General features: G+C 44.0%; 2 protein-coding genes across 3 annotated transcripts; one reads left to right on the top strand and one right to left on the bottom strand.

Annotated features, from left to right (window-relative positions):
- Positions 1–192: 192 nt before the first annotated feature.
- On the top strand, positions 193–5,953 carry th2 (tyrosine hydroxylase 2). Its single transcript, XM_061069272.1, has 12 exons — positions 193–441; positions 1,406–1,580; positions 1,737–1,825; positions 1,918–1,985; positions 2,064–2,114; positions 2,525–2,670; positions 3,318–3,453; positions 3,543–3,612; positions 3,691–3,747; positions 4,743–4,838; positions 4,923–5,056; positions 5,580–5,953. Exons 1-12 carry the CDS (start codon positions 193–195, stop codon positions 5,743–5,745), a joined length of 1,437 nt encoding a protein of 478 aa, XP_060925255.1. The 3' UTR covers positions 5,746–5,953.
- Positions 5,954–10,190: 4,237 nt separating this feature from the next.
- nup37 (nucleoporin 37) lies at positions 10,191–21,804 on the bottom strand. 2 transcript variants are annotated; one of them, XM_061069323.1, is made up of 10 exons: positions 21,740–21,804; positions 20,716–20,907; positions 20,511–20,632; positions 17,797–17,869; positions 17,461–17,555; positions 12,197–12,287; positions 10,987–11,168; positions 10,857–10,907; positions 10,603–10,696; positions 10,191–10,410 (listed from the first exon to the last, which is right to left on the bottom strand). In XM_061069323.1, exons 2-10 carry the CDS (start codon positions 20,869–20,871, stop codon positions 10,297–10,299), a joined length of 978 nt encoding a protein of 325 aa, XP_060925306.1. In that variant the 5' UTR covers positions 20,872–20,907; positions 21,740–21,804; the 3' UTR covers positions 10,191–10,296. The 2 variants fall into 2 exon arrangements, with proteins under 2 accessions (XP_060925306.1, XP_060925297.1); XM_061069314.1 differs by having other exon boundaries at positions 21,703–21,797.
- Positions 21,805–21,963: the final 159 nt, after the last annotated feature.

The following is a 21,963-nucleotide window of genomic DNA, read 5'->3' as shown; positions in this document are numbered from 1 at the left end:
ATTTTTTGTGTGTTTTTGACCTATAAATAGATGTAAAGATCTGATCTCATGACGCACAGCAGGAACCAAAAAGAGCCCAACGCGCACGTTGCTCCTGCGCACCCCCCTCCATGAGTCCCTGGGACCTCCGGGTATTTAAACCTGGAGGAACCTGCACCCCCCCTCACTCTGGAGGCTCCGCACACCGCACACATGAAGACGGAGGGAGGGGTGCAGGCTCCGTGCAGCGGGAGGAGGCACAGTCTGATGGACGATGCTCGGCGGGAGCGCAGCAGCGGCTCCTCGGGCCCCCCGGGCCCCCCGGGCCCCCCCACCGGGCCCTCCAGGTCCGGGGACGGCTCCGGGTTCGAGGAGAAGGACGGCCGGGTGACGGTCAACGTGCTCTTCAATCTCAGCAACGACAAGAACGCAGGATTCTTCAAAACTGGCAAAATATTCGAGGTGAGCCAAGAAAACATGCAGAGATGGAAAAGCTCCTCCATCACCTGGACATCCAGAATATCAAGATTTAAGATGTTAAACCTATTTCTTAAATATTGAGCTTGGTCTAGTCCTCATGGTTCCATTGTTTTTGCTTCTGTGTAGTTTTTATTCTTCTATTCTTTGTGTTTTACTCTGTTATTTCCTGCTTTTATCTTTATGTTTGTTTTGTACAGAACCTTGTAACTTTGGTTTTAAAAGGGGCTTTATAAAAAAAATTACTTATTTACGCTTCAGTTAATTTACTGTAATGAAAAGTTCTACTAAACTGTAAAAGTAATCTAATACTGTAGTACATAAGTACTAATAATGAGGGGAAATGGTCCATGTGAGGGTTTATATGCATGATTATACAGTAGTATAATGTTATATTTATGTATTATTAATGTTGTTGTCACTAACTGATGCTGATTGATTGATTGGTTGTAGATATTATATCTTCATATGTTATATATAACTGGACCATTATTAACATATCAGCTGCATTTTAACGTTGTGTCGAGTTGAGTCCAATTCTAAACTGTTATCTGTATAATACATAATTGCTTATTCAGGCTACTTTAAATTCTATTTTCAATACTTTAAATGTCAGAGACCCTCTACATTAACATGATCTTATCTGATTTGATTTAAATGTTTTTCCCACAAGAAAATGGCACAAAATGTCCTTTATATGCATCACCTGATATTTTTTGTATTCATGTTCTTGCTCAATTTAAGGCTCCACTCTTATTATAAATGCAAGTGTTGATGGATTTGGTCTAATCCATAATTTCCAGCACCTGAGGCTTCGCCTTTGAAAAATATAAACAAAAAAACTTAAGTCTGATGAGTGAAAAGATATCGATCGGTCAAGATGATTAAAGAGAGCAGAAGAACAAAATGAGGTTTATTTCTTTTGTTAATTCCGTTTTTCCCCTCGTAGACGTTTGAAGCAAAACTTCTGCACATCGAGAGTCGACCAGGCAGGAAGTCAAAGAACAGCACGACGGACCTGGAGTTCTTCATGAAATGTGAAGTTCACAGCACCGACCTGGACGTCTTCCTCAACTCCCTGAAGAGAGCGGCTGACGACGTTTGCTTCATTCCAGAGGAGAAAGGTGCAGGATCGTATTATTATACTTTTTATGATATCTTTCCTCTGTTCCCTTCTCTTAGTGGCATCATTCATTCATCAAATTCTCCTTTTTAATGTTTCCATTTGATAATCACATGCAAACAGGCTCATTATATTCTTTCTCCCGTCATCCTCTCAGTTCCCTGGTTCCCTCGACTGATTAAAGACCTGGACAGATGCAACGTGTTAATCACCAAATTTGATCCCGACATGGATCAGAATCATCCAGTGAGTGTTTTCCACATCTGCTGCAGAATGTCACAGAGTCGCTCATCAGATGAATTCACTCACTCATGGTCTCCTCCATCTTTGTTTCACAGGGATTCAGCGACGCAGAATACAGGAAGAGACGAGCCTTCATCTCCGAGCTCGCGTTCAGATTCAAACAGTGAGTTTGGATTTCAGAAATCTGTTTTCTGAGTTTGACGTGAATATTGTGTGTTTAAATGAGTTTTCTTTGTTGCAGGGGCGACCCGCTGCCCCCTGTGGAGTACACTGCAGAGGAAGTGTCCACATGGTGAGAGTCAGCGTCACAGATGCATTGTGGGAAGAAGAGCCCAGACCGATTTATCATTTCTCAGCCTTTTACAGACATATCGGTCTCGGCCTTTTTGTTTGACAACATGACAACTTCCTTTACAGAAGTAACAATGCAGGAAAGATGCCCGTTGATATTTATATATATTGATTCAGGTTCAAAATATTTGGTTGTATTTGTGTTTTCATTTTATTTCATTTAACTTGATGGTTAAACTGTAAAATCTCAAGCCTCTTTTACATTTCTTTGTCAAAAAGGTTTGATAACAGCATTGAACATTCTTATATTCTGTATATTTATCGGCCCCCAGCACAATAAAGGCTCCGTTGGGGAGTTTGTTCAAAAGTACGATGGCATGGTAATGTTGTACGACTGTGTTTAATCTGAAGGAGGGAGATTTACAAGCAGCTGAGGAGCATCTACCCGACCCTGGCCTGTCGTCAGTTCCTGGAAGGGCTGCAGCAGCTGGAGGAGGAGTGTGGCTACGGGGAGCAACGCATCCCTCAGCTCAGAGACGTGTCCGCCTTCCTGAAAGGTGACAGAGGAGGAAACGTTAGAATTAAAAGAACCTTAGATAACACAGATTGAAAAGAGCACAACACATGAATGTCCCTGCTTTTCTATCAGGTCTTAAAAGGTAGAATTATGAAATAATGTGCAGGAGTTAAAATGAGGATGTGTGTCTGGCATCCTGTAAGGCAGCAGTGACTGGGAAATTATGTTTAATAGAAGGTTATGCTGTCTAAAAGATTAATGAAAAATACAAGTGATAGATGATTGAGGGGTGTTGTCGTTTATTTTGGTTCAGTGTAGAGTTTAGCGAGATCTAGCGGTGAAGTTGCATATTGCAGCTGAGTGCCCCTCACCTCACCCTCCCCCTAGAAACATGATAGAGAACCTATAGTAGCTTCAGTTGTCAAAAGAAAACCACAATTTGTACAATTAAGATGTAACACACAAATGAAAACACCACTAGGGTTGTGTATTTGTTGTTAAATTACTTGTTTGCATAAGAAAAGTTATATTTCAATGAGTGGTTGGAGCGCAAAACGAGAAAAGAACAGAATCAGGGATGAAGGGTGATTTTAAAAAAGGTCACACGCAGGATATCACCACTTGTTTCCCGTGCATCTATCGTCTCCGTCTCCTCTGAACATCTCCGTTCTCCTCTGCTGCTTTCAGAGAAGACCGGTTTCCAGCTGCGTCCGGTCGCCGGCCTGCTGTCCGCCCGAGACTTCCTCGCCAGTCTGGCCTTCAGGGTGTTTCAGTGCACTCAGTACATCCGACACTGCTCGGCCCCCATGCACTCCCCTGAGCCGTGAGTTCATCACAACTTTCATTTATTCACATGCACGTACAGCTGCTGTTTCCCTGAACACCTCTGCCCCCCCCGCCCCGCTCCGACAGAGACTGCTGCCATGAACTGCTTGGACACATCCCCATGCTGCTGGATAAAGAGTTTGCTCAGTTTTCTCAGGTGACTGAACCTCCTCAACATCTTTCATTTATCATGATCATAATTACATTTAACAGTTATGCATTTTACTATTTTCAGGAGATTGGACTCGCCTCGCTTGGAGCTTCAGACGAGGACATTGAGAAACTGTCAACGGTAGGTCGGACTTTAATTGACCTTGAACACAAAGTCCATTTAAAAGTCAATTTAGTGATGTTTAATAACCCTAACCCCTTAAGTATAACAGGAGATTGTATTTAATGTTATATCAAATGTTTTTTGGTAGATTTTCCTTACTCTTAATGATGGTTGAGGGCAAAGGATGTTGCACCTTGTTTTTCCCTCAGAGACGAATTTATGTGTGATCATGGGAAAAACTAATTTAATTTGATTGATAAATTGATCGATCAGAAGTTGAAGGGAAATCTTTAAACTTCTGAAGGAAACCACTCAGTTTATAAATGGTTATTCAGCGTCATCTTGTGGCTGGAGTCAATATTACGCCTCACAGAGGATCTGAGGGGAGGTGAACATTTTTTAAACATAAATTAAAAACCCACCTATTTAGTCTGACTGTTATGTAGTGTTCTATAATTTAATGGAGCTTTTAATTAAATGTATACACATTTCTTATTATTATTTACCTTATTCTCTTTTATTTTACTGAAATGTCAGTATTTATTATACATCTTTTATTATCTTAACTTTCTTCTATTATTGTCATTTCTATTATTGATTGCTTTGATATGTATTAGTCACTAAATCCTAATAAAACAAATGTTTAACATCTGTTGCTACACGGATAAAGTTTAATTGATTGATTCAGATCCATTTCTTCAACTTATTATTTTGTTCAGCCCCTTTTATTGTATAACTTTTATTGTTATAGTCCTGCTCAAAGGTTAACATTTGTGCCTTTTTCATTTTAAGTCTATGCAAACATGTAAAACACTGAAATCTTGTAAAATCTTGGTAAAAAAAGATCTTGTGCTGAAACCCTTCCTCTCATTGTCTTTTCATGATGTAAAAATAAAGCTACTATAAATAAAACATGCTGAGTGGATTCACCAATCAGCCGACTCACTGTAACTTCTTCCAGACAGACTCTAAATCTCGTTATCTGCTCTGTGTTTCACTTGATTCCATTATAGTTGTACTGGTTCACAGTGGAATTTGGCCTGTGCAAGCAGAATGGAGCAGTGAAGGCTTACGGAGCTGGACTGCTGTCTTCCTACGGAGAGCTCGTCGTAAGTGTTCACACTCACATGTTTTACCCCCCCCCCCCCACTCTATTGGCCTGGCTCACGATCAGTTTGACCTGTTCCTCTCAGTACGCGCTGTCTAACGAGCCAGAGTACAAGCCGTTCAACCCGGAGGAGACGGCGCTGCAGCCGTACCAGGACCAGACCTACCAGCCGGTTTACTTTGTGTCTGAGAACTTTGAGGATGCAAAGCTCAAGTTGAGGTATTTCTCTCATTGCTTTATGTCAAGAACTGTCAGGAAACCAACATCTGAGCTGTGTTCACTCAGTTGGGTTTTAATACAGTAACACACAACTGTGCTGTTCCTTTAACTATAATACAATTTGTTGTACTTAAATGTTCAGAACACTGTTAATTCAATTTGAGGATACATTTTGCAACGTCTAAATCTGAAATGAAAGCATGAGATCAAACCTTATTAATCTAATTATCAGGCAACGGTGTGTACATAAACTGAATTTGACCTGTGACAAAGTTAGGTCCCCTCCACCAAGTTTGGTAGAAGTTTGTTCCCTAGTTTTCATGTAATTCTGTGAATAAATAAAGACACAAATACACAAGAGAATACACCAGTTGGTTAACTTCAGGTCAAAGTGGTTTTCTGAGTATAAACATGACATGAAACATATACTGAAACCAAGCGGAACACATCTGGATGATTTTAGAGCCGACAACCCACTTATATCTTTCAATACTAATCTAAAGGCATGCATTCTTTTGCACAGGAGATACTCTACAACCATCAAGCGTCCCTTTGCAGTTCGCTACGACCCGTTAACCTGCAGCGTGGACGTTCTTGATCAGCCCAGCAAGATCCAAAAGGCTCTGAGCCAGATAAAGGAAGACCTGAAGACCCTGCATGGCGCCCTGGACAAGCTCGGCTCGTCTTAGGACCCAGGAAAGAAACTTTCTGCAGAGACGAGACACACGGACACTCGCAAGCAAATGCATGGACGTTTGGTGTTAACGTTGTATATGAGATCCCATATTAAAATCACACTGTAGCTTTGTGAGGTTCCGCGAGGGCCGTTTATTTGTGTGTATAATTTAATATGTCCTGTGAAGACAATGTAAAAAGAAATAAACTTTTATTTTCATGCCTAAGCTTCTTGAAAACGATAATAATAGGAAATCAAAAGGTGCTGACTGGTTGTCCACGTGTTGAGGAACAGTGGAGAACGAGCGAACCACTACAATACAAGACTTTTAGGCAACTTCCTCGCCTTTAATTCCAAGCCAACTCTTTTCCATTTGGAAAATTCTTGGAACCAATTTATCTTCATGTGTTATTAAGCAAAGGGAAGGAGCTAATTATGAATGATTTAAGTATCGTGTTCCCCGAGCTGGTCAAGGCCGGAGCCAGAACTGAGAACCAGCACATCGGTGGGGCCAGGTCACCGGGACCTCACAGTCGACCAAAGCACGGTCGGCAGGGCCGCTCTGCTGACAGATGCTCTTCGCTCTTTCTCTCTCTCACTCCGTGCGTCTGATGGATTCGGCTCTCGGGGGGTTTATGACCCACGTCCAGTGTTTTGATCTCCACACAGGCGAAGATGCATATCAGGGCTGCGCACGTCACAGCTTTTCTCTGAAAAAGACTCATCAACATCAACACCGGCACCAGCACGGTGGCTGGCAAAGCCTCCCCTGGCAGCCACCTTGTGTTGGGAACAGTTCCCTTACCATAACTCCACTGCACAGTAAATCAAGCCCCCTGGGAAAGCCTGTGTTTGTTGATTAGAAAAAAGAACGTGTGTGTGAACAGAGAGAAAGAGAAAGAGAGGGATAAAGCAAGTGGAGGGAGAGAGGGATCCACTGCTTGACAAGTGAGTTCTGTCTCTCTCTCTCTCCAACCCCGAAAGTCAAACACTTAATAATTTCTTGTATCTCGTTCCTGCATCCAGTTCTCTCCAAATTCGCAAATCCCAGTGAAACCACAGCCAGGATCCAAATCAAAGGCGTATTGCCACGGCAACGGGACGAGCAGCAGCTCCAGCAAGATTCTCGCCACAAATCCCAGATTGCTGTATCATCCCGAGCATGAGTGTTTTTCTTTTACTCGTGTCGGGGCCATCCCATCCCTGCGCTGGCGTGCTTGCCTCCTCGGGCCTCAGGGTCGTGGGGTTCGCTTGGCCCTCGGGTCCAAAAGAGATTCCTCTTTCATTCCCGCTCCTCATCCTGAACGTCTGTTCTTGTTCTGTGTAACCTTGGTGAGTGGGTTCGAGCTCGGTTGAGAAATGTGGAACTAAATGATAATCGCAGATTAAGGTCTTGTCTACAAGACCACAGATATTATTTTGTACAGATAATTTAAACTTTTTACACAAATGATCCATCTTTCTTCATTCAGACGCACACATCAAATACCAGAGAAGAACCTGGTTCAAGTGACAATGTGGTGCAGTGATGCTAAATTTAGCTGCAAACTTGAAACGTATATATAGCCACCAATTGAAGTTGTCATACAAAGAAACAGTGGGCATGTGCGAGAGTTAACAGTGACATCATCCTTTCCCCAAGCACTCCGCCTTACATGTTGACACAGATACACAGAAACTGGAGCTTTTGAAACTCTGCAGCTTGGAAGGAGTTTGTAAAACTGCTGTTTGGATTGGTTTCATACGCAGAAGGAAAGGTTTACTTTTGCTTAAAATCCACATTCGTGTGGTAAGGGCAGAATCAGGTCCAGCAAGTTCAAGAGCGAAGATGAACTGACGATCAGCTGAAAAAGGTTAACAGGTTTATCTCCAATATTCAGTCGGAGACTTACTCGTCAATAACTTATTTCTATGTGATTTATGTTGTCTATAAAAATGTGGTAAGACTGGGGAAAGACCAGGATGTGTTTTCCCAATATTGAAACATCTGGAAGTCCGAGCAGTACAGACGGAATCAAAGGTCCCTCCATGCAAGAGTTAAGTCCGACTTATTGTTCGGTTCTGGATGCTGGCGGGAAACCACAACGATATGAAAAAGGATTTTCTGACAAAGCCACGAGGCTTTCTCTCGCCTTAACGAGATCACAAACCTGGAATCACACGGGGAAAACAAGAGAGAGAAGAACATCATCAGTGGAGTCAGAAGGAGTCGACTGACGGCTGAGCAACGTGCTTCTACTGGACTGGACGCAGATCCCCAAAGTTCTGCTGAGACGGACTCCTCCAGGCAAAGTAAAACCTGGAAGACCAAAATGACCTGGCACAGGGCTGCTACTGACGAGGAAGCCAGGATGAACTTAACTGGGGGTGAGGCCCGACATCTTGCGAAGGCTAGGGGGATGATGGAGGGAGCTTACTGCAGCTTTATCTCCCATTGGAGACAAAAGAGTAAGCAAGTAAGAGAGAGGTGTTGGTATGTGAGGGTTTTTTTCTTCCTCTCTGGACAAAGACGAGTTGAGCTGTTTTCCTCCTGCTTCCACTTTTCATTGTAAGTAAAACTAAACCTGTCCTGAGGTTGATTCCTCACCTCTATTTAATATACAAAAACTACTGAACGTTCCAGCTCGAAAGCAGAGATGCAGCTCTTTTCTAACCAACTCTCCTCGACTCATCAAGATGAACATAATCGCTTCATTCTGGGAAAGCATCGCAAACAAACCAGCCACGAGATTAAATCAAACACCGGCCTCAAAGGGCTCTAATCTCTGCCTTTGTTTCCCCTCATATCATGAGCCTCATTATTTTTATTTGCTCTCTTTTCGTTGAGCCCGGGCTTAAAGTCGACAGGGAAGAATTATCTGAAGGGGGGAGATTAGGAGGAAGTTGGTTAAGGATTTTGAGCCGGTCTGATCTCTCTTTCATCAGGTTCACAGTTTGTTATGAGTCTGTGAACACAACCGCGAGAGATCAAACTGTTTGCGAAGCCCAATCGCTTCATCCAGGTCACATCAGAAGTTGAGGACGTGCTTCCAGGAGGAGACGTGTTTTTAAGATGTTCAACATGGATCATATGCTGTAGGATTCAGTCCACGGATAAAATGGACTTACATCTTCATGAACTTCTGCTCACTGGCCACCAGATGGTGTCCTCGAGTCAAGGGGGGTGGGGGGATTCTGTAACCCACTGAGATTTCATGACGCATGTTTCAGAGGAAACTGGCTCAGTAAGCGAATCCTGTGCCCTGTATGGCTGCTCTTCTATCATCTTTGGAGCGTGTTCAGTTTGCACACACGGGTACGGCGGCCTCTTGCTCTGACAGTGACATCTCCTGCGTTCGGTGCAGCTGCTCCACCGCGGCCTGCACCTTGAGCCCGGCGAAACGCAGAGTCGAGACCACATTGGACTTGTTCAAACAAAGGAGTGGACCAGGAGAAGCAGTAGCATGTTATCCTTTGTGGAAGGCGGTTAACACCTCATGTCCAAGAAATATACGAGGTTGACAAACTGGTTTGAAAGACTGGAGGTCTTTACGGGCCGCCCTCGAACGTGCACGGACAACGTTGGCACAACACGACCGAGTGATTCAGCTCACATGTACATTAATAAAGTAGAATTAACTCAGGTATGAATGCACATGTATCTCCCTTGAAGATAAAGTAGGGCTGCAGACACAAGTGATCGACTGTCACCTCGAATGATTCGCGATCAAGTTAATTAAACGTGTGCTCTCTGTAGCTCAGCCGGCCTGTGACTGAAAACGGAGATGCTGGTTTCTTCCTGTGACCAGTACAATGGGTCCTTGTTGTACCAGTAGGTAAAGTATTACAAGCCTCTGCCAAATAACCCCTTGTCTTCCATGTTTGGTTTGTAATTATCCGGCTAGGTAAGGTATTCTTCCTCTCCCCGCTGCCTCACGGACATGACTCAGTTGTAGATGACCTGAAATGGCCTCAGACTCCCTTCCTTCCCAAAGCCTTTCCTATGATTACAATCCTTTCAACCCCAGCCACCCCCCCCCCACCTCCAGACAGGGTTTGCCCTAAAGCTGGAGGGCAGCCAGACCTCCTAGCTTTTCCTCCTCCTAAACTTCCTCACAGCAGGTGGAACAGCCCATACAGAGATATATTTTTGAATAATTCACTTGGTCTTGGGTAGTGAACACAGAGAGACAGAGAGAAGGAGAAAGAGAGAGAGGGAGCACCTGTAGTATGATGATCATGTCGATCGGTGAAGTGAAGATTTGGCAGCGACGCTCTCGAACGCATTCCACTGAACTACAGCTCTGTTGGCAGCACATAAGAGACAAACTGATGAAACTCGCTCTTCAGAGAAAAGAGAAACGAGCCCTTCGCTGTTTCATCTGTAGCTGAGCTGAGGGGGTAGACATAAATTTGAAAGAAAAGACAACGACAATGCTTAGGCATGCAGCAAATATCCATTACATTCCACACAGACTAGGCAGATACTCAGAAAAATAGTTTTTTTATTGATTATTAACTAGACAAGACACAGAGGACCTAGTTATCCACCGGTCGGGGGGAAGGGGGAGGGCTGTACAGGCGTCTACATCTCAGTCATCCAAAAGCAAAGTTTCCTGTCACCGCCGATCACACAGAGCGGAAGTGTCCGGTGCCAACTGAGGCCTGATCCCACTGTGGCTGATCCGATCATCACAGGCTGCAGGGACAAGAGCGTGTGACACGAGACTGAAGCAATTAAAACACATTTAAAGACAGAGTGAAAGTGACATTACATTTGTTAATCAGCTGATATATCAGTAGACATTGTTCACTCCCCAATATCTGCGTCAGCCCTAAACAAACACATATAGTTCGGGATCCAATCTGGACAGGGAGAAGTCAGACTGACCTGTGGGTGTCCCAGATGGTGGATGAGTAACTGACTGCTGATTTTTCCCGGACATCCAGTGGTGGCAAAGAGGTTTTCGTTGGCTCGAGACCACCTGAGGGGAGCAACAACCTTTTGAACATAATCACATGCATAAATCTGCTAGAATATAGAATATGAATAGTTCAGGCCAATTACTTTTTGATTAAACCCCACATTACTTACTCTGTGGACAGGTTAAACAGTTAAAAAGATTAAAGAAGAAATGTCCTTACTTGAATAACCGGGCTTTATCTATGTGGGCTGGTCGTTTTTCTTGTGGGTAACTGCAGACAAGGAGCAAAAGGTTTAAGATGCATCTCGTGCCAACACGCCGAGCAGCGTCAGTAGCGTCCATCCCCTCACCTGGAGCGAGTTATGTCCCAGATGAGCCAGTCGTTTCCTGCCACGGCGCCCACTTTGATGGTGTTGGTGAGGCACCAGTCGGCCGACATGAGAGGGGACTGGCCGCAGTCCAGTGACAGGATGGCCTGCTGGGTGAGCAGGTCGTAGAAGCGAATCGTCCCCTTCTTCTCCGCCACCATCAGCTGGAGAGGACAAGCAGGTCACTTACACCAGCTGTTGCACATTTCTTGACACTCGTTCCATCTATTTCCACTTTTTCCTCCGAGGACCGAGCCCTGTCCCAGCATGCAACAGCAGAGAAGCCTTACAACACCATCAGAGTGCTAACGGCTAAGTATTCTTTCACATGCTTGACAGAGGGTGGAAGAGAATCTGGAGCCGTCTCGACACCTTTGTAATCTGAATATATCAATCCCACTTCAACATGTATTGTGTCTCGCTGCTCGCTATAAAGTGGCAGACTCCCCCCCCCGCCTCACACATTGAAGTGAGGCTTTTCCAAAGAGCTGTAAATTAACTTCAGAAACGGCTCGATGACACGTACTACGCAACGTTTCATCACAAGATATTTCACTGCAGCACGAAAACTGATTCCGTAGAATTGGAAACACACATCTCAGCTCCTATGAACTTGCTAAAAGATGTGATGAAGCACTTGAAGAGAAAAGTTAAATCTCACTCAGAGGAGAAGCAATTTGTTTTTTGCTATATGGCAACTTTTTATTGCACTTTGACAAAGTGAAGCCATGAATAGTTACGTTTACACTAGAGCCTCAGCAATTAATGATGTAGACAATAAAAATGGTAAATATGAGCATTTATGCTTCAATGAACACTTTTGTTTTACAGAATACATTTTTTTATGTTAATTTCCTTAATAAAAGTTAGATATTTCAAAGCAAAGTGTTTATTGTAATGCTCAACGGAATCTTTTTGTGCCTCATTTGACTCATCATAATAATATTCAGTATGTCAACTGGATATCCGGACATCTGAGATGAGCAGAGCGTCAGAGGGCAAATAAATAAAACCTGTTTCTCTCCGCTATGACCTTTCCTGTCCTCTTTCTGAAAAATGACTTCACCCGTGACTTGTTTAGATTTAACAGGACAGATAAACTCCCAGCCGACTATATCGTTGTCGTACTGTGGCACAGGAGCAGTTGCAGAGTCATGACATGAGCAGGTATCTGAAAGCAAACCCCACCTACCTTAAAGACTTCTTCTGGGTGCCAGCACACACTGATGCCAGGAGAGCGAAGTCTGAGAGTGATGCTTTCATTCCCATCCAGGTCCCACACCCTGCAGAGATAAATTAAACATGAAAACGAACACCAACCGAATACGGCTGAGATGAGACAGCAGAACCTCACATGAATTACTGGGCTTTGAGTGCTTTATTGGAACTAACATCAAATTTGCAGAATCTTTCGCTTTCTCAGCAAAAAAATTACTTTACAAGAAACTAAAAGTGCCATGAGAACTCGCTGCAGAGAGACCTGTGCAATTGTCTCATTATAGTGAAGGGGTAACAAACACCGGACTTATAATCAGGTCTAATTAGTGAAGTTACCGACTAATTCTTCTTGATGTGTGAACCGCTCTTGGCAAAAAATCCCAAAACATAACCCGACAACCTCTTAATTAACAACAAGGATGGAGTTTTTGAGCACGCTTCTAAAAATAGCATCGGATTTTGAGCCGCCCCTTGGATGCTTGCATAATAGCCGGAAATAAAAAATGACCTTCCCAAGGTTTCTTTCAATGTAAAACATGACCTTGATAAATATAAGCGCACAGATTTCTTCATATTCCGATGGATTCTTGAAATAAAGAAAGTGTGTAATTGTTCCCGCGTCTGATTTGTCTTCTATGGAATTTAAGCTTTAATTTTCCCTCCATATAGACACATGACTAACAGGGTTTCATGGCGCACAGCGAGGCCAATGATAGACGACATGTTTTCATCCAACTTCATGTTTGCCCCTAATTTATCCAGCTCCTGTGAGTCGTGCACGAGTGATGTACGGGGTCTACAGGGTTTTCCAGGGAAAATGGGCTCCTTCCTCGGATCTGGGCCCTGAGCTGTGAAGACAGACAGACTTATGCTGGACTCCTCTTACAAGGAAAACGCCAGCCTAGCATTACATTGAGCTTTGATAGCAGGGGCAGAGGGAGGAGGGGGGGTGGGGGGAATCACCCTCGCCTGAGTCGGCGTTACGCTTCACTCACATTACAGCAAATGTTTCGCTGTGGGCGGCCCGCTGCCATTCATTTTCTGCGGAGTGCAGCGAGGGCAGCGGAACGCACGTCACTTGAGGAAGAGCAGCGGCGAAGAAGTTGAACGGCATCCTGCTTTATGCAAATGCAACAGAGAGGTCCTGCGAGCGAACGCCAGCCAGGATTAAGACCAATCTTCATTAAAATAATAGCCAATTCTACAGTTAAACAAGACTTGTGATCGCAAAAAAAAAAAAAGCAGCTGAGAAGCGCTACGGATGCAATGAATCACTTGGATGAAGAGTGCTGCGGTTCCTGAGACCTGGATCTATGGTTAACCACATCTGAATGATCCCTGAACTAGAAGAGAAAGTGAGGATGGGGGAGTACAGGGGCAGGCTGCAAGTGTTTCTGGGAATATAAAACAAACGCTTGTGAAGCATGGGAAGGCGCTGACTGATGAGGTCATGTAGAAGACATCATCTAATAAAGCCCAAAAAGTACCTCCAAAGACCATCTAAATGTCAAGTGTGTTGTTGGAGAGATTGATGTCCTCAGTGGTGCGGTGCAGGGGAGGATATGCCCCGTCTCAGATGAAGACCTCAGTAAACACTCAACTTTTCCTGCCTTGTCTCCCCTGCAGCAGGATAGAGCCATGTCGAAACCCTGGGCTTCTTTCCCTCTGCCCATGTGCAGACTCAGCCAGAGCCTCCACACCATGGAGCATGAGCGGGGCTGAGAGGGGCGGGGGGGTGGTAGAGGAGAGAAAAAACCCCAGACCACACCAGGAAAACAACGACTAAACCCTATTCTCTTAGTCCACTAGCCAAGCAGAGCTCAATTGCACGCTACACCACCGACGGCCAAACTGTGGTCAACCACCGTGCCCTTCAAATGGAGAGCACCGGCTCCCCAAAAAAACATAACCTCTGCAGAACGAGGTGAAAGACATGAGACACGAAAACACGCGTGACCGCCTCTGATAAAACACGGTGTAATTGCATAACACTACATCGAGCAATAACACGCGGCTTCCATGTACAACAGAGTTGAAAAGGACATCTGAAGTCCCGTGTTGTGCCATCGAAGTGAGAGGAGATCAAAGCCGGATCGTTATGGTTTTGTCAGTGTTTCCCATAAGAGGAGAAAAACAGGAAATGCCGCCGGCGCTGCGTGATCTTATTTATTGTGGAGAGCAGAGCAAATAATCGAGGGTGACTCTCTGGAGGGGAGAGAGCTGGAAGAGTCAAACAACAAAATCCCATCCCACCGCTTGGCCGGGCGAGCCAAACGCTGAGGTGCACAATATCTGCATCAGCATTTATTCTGACAGGACCTGCTCGAGATTTAATTTAGATTCGAAACACTAACATTGTCTTTTGCACATTTACTGTTGAGACGGTTATTGAAACCGTTTGTTGTGTTTTTTGGATGAGCGATCCCCCCCCCGCCCCCCCAATCACCCGGTGAGTTCAGGGATCCCCCTTATAAAGCTTACAAAAAAGATGTGAATACAAAATGATAGGTAACTCCAGGGGATACTGCAGAAAATCTGCTGAAAAACAAGAAATCATGATTTGAGTTCAAGAAGATATCCACAAATTTCATTTACGGAGCAAAATTACAACTTTGTGTGATAATGATCTTCAGTATATTTACCACAGTCAGTATATAAGGATGGAGGACGTTGAAGAAAAACAAAATCTAAAGGGAGTCTGTGCAGTATCAAGATCCTCCTGATACTCAAACTTCACCAATCGCTTGTCGGTCTCAGCCGTCAATCCCGATGTTTCGCCCAGTTTTTATAGCATCGAATAACGACTTAAAAACCAAATGAAACCAGAGAGCCTCTTTGAGGAAAATGTATTTGACGTTTACGTTTGATCCAGGTCCCATCTACTAACACCTCCACAGAGCTTAATTACAACCTTACTTGCTGAGGGTCTATGGCCCATACTGCAGCCGGCCATCAGGGGGCCGTCAAGATGAATTGGCTTCATTTTTGGGAACTTGTCCATCTTTATATATAGTCTAGGATATTGTCCATAACCAGTGTGCTGAGTGCACAGTTCATATCTCCCAACCTGAGCCATTTACAGGTTGTTTTTTCACTAAGAGACAAACATTAACCGGTTAGAAGGCACAGAGGTTGAAATAAGAAGCTAAGACTTATAGATAAATGGTTGAAACGGATAAATAAATGAAAAAATGTCACATGTGTGACTTCAGGGAGGTAAAAAGAATAGCCACGATGGCCAAACAGTTAAAAAAAATGAGCTAAATGTCAGTAGATGCAAAATGGCCAAAACAAGTCTCCCTTGTTGACCTGCCATCACCTCAGTGTCATGTCGGCCTTTAAAAAAAAAAACAGAGCCTGGAACAGACGATAGGCTGGAAGCATGGATGAGATCTCAAGCTGCTGTAATTCGGTTCCCTTACAGAACATAAAAGATCCTGATAAACGGATTATCAGTGAGAACAGAACAAAACGATTTAAAGCGTGTATATATATAATGCAGCTGTGAACTCACTCAACCCCAAATCCCTTAAGGACCTGGCAGTGAGCCCCGGTGATCTCTAGGTGGCACAGTTCCCCACAGACGGGCTCCCGCTGCACTGATACCATGAGCTGTTTGGACAATACGAGCCAAATGTAAACTTCCCTGAGGAAGTGGAGTCTGGCTTCCCACCTAGGTGCAGCGGCGTCAAGTTGCATGCTGGCAACGCCGGAGTTCTCACAACTGCAGGGGACAGTGATGACAAAGCTAAGCAAACTTATAGTAGAGGCAAGGCTGCCAAACCTAACAGAGCCATGAGAGAGGTCATGAGTGTATGCATGCAGGCATACACTTCCCTCACTCCCTTTCCGCAGGACCAGCGTCTGCCTCTCACACCGAGCCTTGGTTTGTGTGGGCCGACTGGAAGGTCCTCTCCTGTTAACTTGATCTATCCCTGGTCCGGCCTCCGTCTTCCTCCCGCGTCCCATATTTTCTCAACATGACAGAATTTAAATCTTTCAGCAGATGGAGCACACTCCTGTTTTCTCTGGCTGGTCAGTGGAAGGAGGGCGAGAGGAGAGTGGATGGGAGAAAAGATGAAGACTTGTTATTTCTGTGTGATCTCAGGCGGCGTGATATGACAGGACGAGGGCACAGGGCAGGGAAGGGATGGCCAATGAGAAGGTGGCTTTTATGACGATAAATTAATCAGCTGTCTTGTCGAAGATAAACAATGAGGGGGAGAGACAGATTATTCTGTGTCTGTGTGTGTGTGTGTGTGTGTGTGTGTATGTGTGTGAGTGTGTGTGTGTGTGTGTGTGTGTGCATTATAATGTACCCGAAGGCTGGCCAATAATTTTCTGCACGATAGATTCCTTACAACTGCTTAAGCCGAGTTCACACTACACAACTTTCAAAGTGGGCCAATCGCTGCTCAGCTCACACCACTCAACTTGCTGTAGTGTGATCCGTTCTCTTGCCGTCGTTGTGAGTTCAAACTAGTTGACTGAATGGCAACGGGTTTATTGAAATAAATCACTTCAATAAACCAATATTTCAATGTTTTAGGGGAAACACTTCTCTCTGGCTCCAGTTTCTCCAGTGAGATGATTTGTATTTTTTTCCTGTAGCTAGATTTTGAGTCGTGTACTGTCAAACAAGGCTATTTGATCATTGAACTCTGGGAAACTTTAACTATATTTTCTCACATTTTAAAACCAAACATTTAATGAAAAGAATAATCAGCAGATTCAACTATAGTGATGAGAACTGTCACTCGCAGCTTTGCTCTTTACCTCACTGCATCTGAACTTAACGGGAACTCAGAAACTTACTGTTCATTTACAATAGAGAACAAGGCCCAGCTCTGCTTGTAGAAAGAGAACCAGCCTCCTGATGTAGAGGGGCTTGCCCCGGCAGTGACCCTGGCTACTGACACACTTTTTCCCTCCTCTGGCATTAATTGAACAGGAAAATTTGGGACCCTTGTTATAGATCCCCCTTAGAGAGGAAAATCTTTCTGCAGCTAATTGGATTTCCATATTTAACCAATTAGCTAGAAAAGCTACAAAGAGGCTCTGTGCTTACGCACAGTCACACCGAGGCATGTTGTGCTTAGCATCAAGTTTCAGTGTGGAAATACAGTCAGGGCTTTCTGCACCATTAACAGAGAACAGAACTGAAAAATCAGAAGCTGGGAACACACACACACACACTCACACACACGCACGCACGGACAAAAACAAAATGGTTTGGACCTGCAAGTGTGGTCATCACTGACGGAAGCAATCTGTTTCCCTTCTGAGGGCTCGAACACCAAATGGTTAATGTAGCTGGTGTGGCCCTCCATCACCTAGGCAACGGCACAGGAAAACAATGTGTTAATGAAGAAACCACGTGATTATTAATAAAGGTGATCAATAAAAGTGAGTATTTCCCAGCAAACTTTTCCGACACTGGCAGCAGCTCTGTTTTCTGTGCGTACGGCTACATTTCCTGTATGACTAAGTACCAAATGTCAGTGCTAAGTAGAGACAGTCTGAAGCCAACCGACAAGCAGCATTCTGGCCAATGTGCTCCAGATGTTGCAGTACCTTGACTTCATGCCTATCCTGGAGATCAGATGTCAGCAGGCGTAGCTTTCTGTCGGCTGCAGCGGTGCAAAATCTGCAAGGAGGAAAAGAGAGGATGTAAAAATAAACAAAGAAAGACCATGTCAGCCTGCACGGACCCAATGACAGACGACATCTCGCTCTGCGGACCCGCCTGCAGCCGCTGAGACTGACACCTCCGGTTCGAGTGTGTCAGTGTGTGTGGTAGGAACTTGGACAGCGATCAGTGGAGGCGCTGCCAGGGAGATTCTAATTGCACGCTAAGATAAACACGGAGAAAAACAAGATTCCTCACGCCATTTACGCATGTCTCTGTTCAAAAAGCTGCGCAGAGCCAGGCAGAGGACTTTCCCTCTAATCAGTCCTAGTATACACCAGCGCCTGCAATTATTCACACAATTACACTAACTCACTTATGACAAGAAAAACACACACATATCACCAGAATAAACAGACAGCGGTTCACACATTTTCAGTCGCAGGCACAGATGGATTTGGCATGATGTCACTACAAACACCCTTAACGTGCTTCAGGGTATTACTGCTACAGTAGATTAGATTATATTAGGACCGGCCTTCTAACCCTGCATATAAGTGTTTTACTTTAAGCATGGAACACAATCTGGCTCTTTTTCTTTTTAACTTTAACGTCAAAGCCATTTTTTTCACTGATCTCCAATAATCCTGCGTCATACAATAAAAGACATAGTAAAATTACCAAATTTCACCGGTGAACTGTGGGTTTGTCGTTTTTAATCATTGTGATCACGGTTTTCTGCACATGACAGTGTGAAACTTGTTCATCTTACTCTACATTTGAATCTTGAAGCAGGTGAAAACTCTTAAAACAAGTAATAACGTAAAATAAAACAGCTTTTGAAAACATACATCCATTCGTCAGATTTTGAATCTGCAGCTCTATCTCTATTTTGGAAAGAAAGAAAAACTCTCTGCTGTTCCACATCAGAATTTAAAGCCAAAATACAAAGAGCCAATGTAAAAATTCTCTTTCCACAACAGTTCTTCTCTTCGTGAGCTTGAGTTTTCCATTTCTCAACTGGTTTTGCAGGGATTAGCAGTGATTGGTCAGACCCAAAATATGTGAATAAAATGTAATTAAATTACACTGTGATTTTTCAGATGGGTTAGAATTCATCTTTGCCATCAGACACATGGTCAGGGGGTTAGACTGAGGGTTGTTACTGGTAATGCAGACTTTTCTGTTTAAACTTTTGAAAGGGGATTTAAAGTTCGCCTGGTGATGCAACTTGCATCACAGTCAACCTCTGGGCATCCTACGGTAAAATGTCCCAGACATGAACTGCGGCGTTCCAGGTTTAAGTTTGTCTTGGTGTATTTGTTCCCAACCGTCTCTCGTCTCATAGTATTCCGATTTTTTCCATTATTAGCTGCTGTGGTGGTTGGTGGCGGCTGCAGCTGTAGCCCTCTTTCCGCCCCTCGTCTTTCACACTCTCTCTGGGCCCCTACTCGAAGAAAAGCCTGTGAAAACGCTGTACTTTTCCTGGAAGGCGCGACTACGTGCATATCGAAGGGAGGGATGGAACCTGAGCGGGCAGTCATCAGCACAATAACATGTGCGCACGTCACAGGGCTGGCTCGAGGGCCCTGTGGAGTAAACCACAGAAGGCTTGGAATTATCGCTGCCTTTCTTTTTCAATTACAGAAAGCCGAGACACCTCCAGAGGGACAGCGGAACCTTCCCATCCAGCGCTCCAATTAGGAGGAAACTCTTGCTTTCTAACAATCCACAGTTAGGCCACTTCCCCCCCGTCCACGGCCACCTGAAACAACTGGCTCACATCCTGGCAGCTGCAGTGTGACAGTGACGACTACTTTCACACAGCGTTGCTGCTGTGCTCTCACTACAACACGCCTCTTGTTCTGCTCACAAGAAGAATGTTTGCCAATAATTACCTTGTAGTGTTAACAGACACGAACGTCAAGTTCCTGTTGTGGAAGTTGAGTGTGGCTTAAGATTTTCTAATCCTTTCACAGTTCTCTTCTGACCTCTTACATAACAGGAGGCACTGGAGCTGCAGGTGTTTTCACCATTTATATTATCTTGTTTTAAAAATAGCCAAGTCGGCCAATAAGGTAATTAATTAAGCTGGTGAGTGACTTAGTACTTCATATATTACAAGTCCAAAAGTCTGAGACCAAGTTTAGGTTAATACATCAGGCTTAATTTCCTGAGAGCTACAAATGCAACTTAATCCCAGATACAGAATTTGCTAAAAAAAGAACATAAGGAAGTCAGTAAAAGAAAGGTTAAAATGGTGCTGTCCTGTGGTGGTCACACAAGACGAGGAGCAGTTTCTTAACGTCTCAGGAGGGGAAGCCAGGCCAGACGTTCGGGGTGGGCTAAGGCAAACCTGTATTTCACAGTGGATGATGGGGAAAAACGTTTACTGATGACTCCAAGTTTGAGATTTATGGCAGACATCACAGTATGTAAGGAGACAAACAGGAGAGACATACATTTTACAGCAGTGTCTGAATCCACAAGACGAGCAATCAACATAAAGAAAAATGTTGATTCGGTAGCCACCTGGTTTCAACAGTTAAGCGGCCAAATCTCAGGAGACCTTGTTTTGAAACATTTTAAAACTCTAATCTGACACTTCCAAACATGTTTCATGACAAAGGGTGTCTCCTGATCAGTGCCACAGACGTACCTGATGGTGGGTATCCTGTCCAGCCGGGATTCAGGGCTCCAGGCGAGAGCATCGACGCGTAGTTCATGATGGAAAGCTCGAAGGACATTTAACTCAACTCCCTCCAGCTCCATATCCTCCTCCTGTGGGAACAAGAACGTCTTCATAGAGGAAGGAATATGACGTGCAACAGGTGAACCAGAACGTGAGAAGCTGCATTTCTCACCGGGAAGAGGCAGGTACCCACTACCACATACTGGTTTCCACCGTAGGCCAGGAGTGAGGCGGGGGTTCCTGAGGTGAACGGACTGAACTCCACCACGTGGACGTAGTCCTCGCATGGCACCGTGTAGCTGGGACTGCGGCTGGAGTCCTCCTGCATGATGTGAGCTGTGGTACGAGCGGCTTCAGTACGAAACTTTACATCAGAATAAATAAGAGGACAGAGAACAGTAACTTAGTTCATGCATTTAAACCATATTAGACAAAGCTGGAAATTAATAAACAGTTTCTTAAGTTTCTAAATTGATTTTGTAGAAAATACTTTCTATATAACTGTCTCCATATTTTCACACCTAGTTTGGACAAATCCACAAATACAGAAGTTTTTAATAAGAAATTTTGTTATTAAAAAATGCACATAAAACAATGGAAAACTGAAGCAACAGCTGATGTTCATATATTACTGGTTATGATCCCATCAATGGCATTAAAATCACTTACATACAATATATTCATAAGACTCTGAAGAGCTCAGTTAGATCCTGAACCAAACCTCGTTCACACATTCACTTGTTTTACATATATTTGTACACAAATAGGCAAACACAGAAATAAGGACGTGTTGTGTGTTTTTCCCCAAACTTCATCAATCACTCTTCAATTCTGCTCACAGTTAAAACACATAGCTGTCATATATTTGACATTTATTCAGCGTTAATTCAGATTTTATCCCAGTGAGGTATCACAGAAAGAACGGATTTCCACACAACGACAGAGTCTGGTGAAATAAAAGCTGTAAATGTCAAATCAAGCACTAAACTAATCCAGCTGTCACATAGCGGTGAAGCTTCATCATCTGTCAAGGAGCTACAACGTGACTCCCAGGACGGGACAAGCTAGCAACTCATCAAAACACTGGGTTTTACTCGATTCTACCAGGTAACAGTGCAATATAAAACTTAACAATAACCGCAGAATAATTAATACACACTTTCATTCAGAATACGGCCGCGTGCGTGTCACTTTACCACGTTTAATTCTGCTAGTTTCCTTGAATCAAAGTGTGCGCGCCTGCGGGATGTTTTCAACCTGCTTCCGCCTACGTCACCGGCTGTACCACTAGGGGGAAATGCCAGGGGGAGATTTGGAAAAGCGTACACGGGAAATGTTGAATAACACCGCGGTATTCCTACATAATGTGAATATAAATGTATACAGTGTGATTATATACATTATTTAGTATAATAAAGTG

Source organism: Limanda limanda, chromosome 1 (genome assembly GCF_963576545.1).
Source record: "Limanda limanda chromosome 1, fLimLim1.1, whole genome shotgun sequence".
Classification (NCBI taxonomy): Eukaryota; Metazoa; Chordata; class Actinopteri; order Pleuronectiformes; family Pleuronectidae; genus Limanda; species Limanda limanda.
Note: the sequence above shows the minus strand (reverse complement) of the source record. Positions and strands in the feature narration are given on the sequence as shown.

Excerpts from the sequence above, each read along its gene's own strand:
- th2 (XM_061069272.1), top strand. The coding sequence starts at position 193 with ATGAAGACGGAGGGAGGGGTGCAGGCTCCGTGCAGCGGGAGGAGGCAC. Across the intron at positions 442-1,405 it reads AAACTGGCAAAATATTCGAG|ACGTTTGAAGCAAAACTTCT; the intron begins GTGAGCCAAGAA and ends TTCCCCTCGTAG. Across the intron at positions 2,115-2,524 it reads GCAGAGGAAGTGTCCACATG|GAGGGAGATTTACAAGCAGC; the intron begins GTGAGAGTCAGC and ends TTTAATCTGAAG.
- nup37 (XM_061069314.1), bottom strand. Across the intron at positions 17,870-20,510 it reads GACAGGATACCCACCATCAG|ATTTTGCACCGCTGCAGCCG; the intron begins GTACGTCTGTGG and ends TCCTCCTTGCAG. Across the intron at positions 10,908-10,986 it reads TGGGACATAACTCGCTCCAG|TTACCCACAAGAAAAACGAC; the intron begins GTGAGGGGATGG and ends CCTTGTCTGCAG.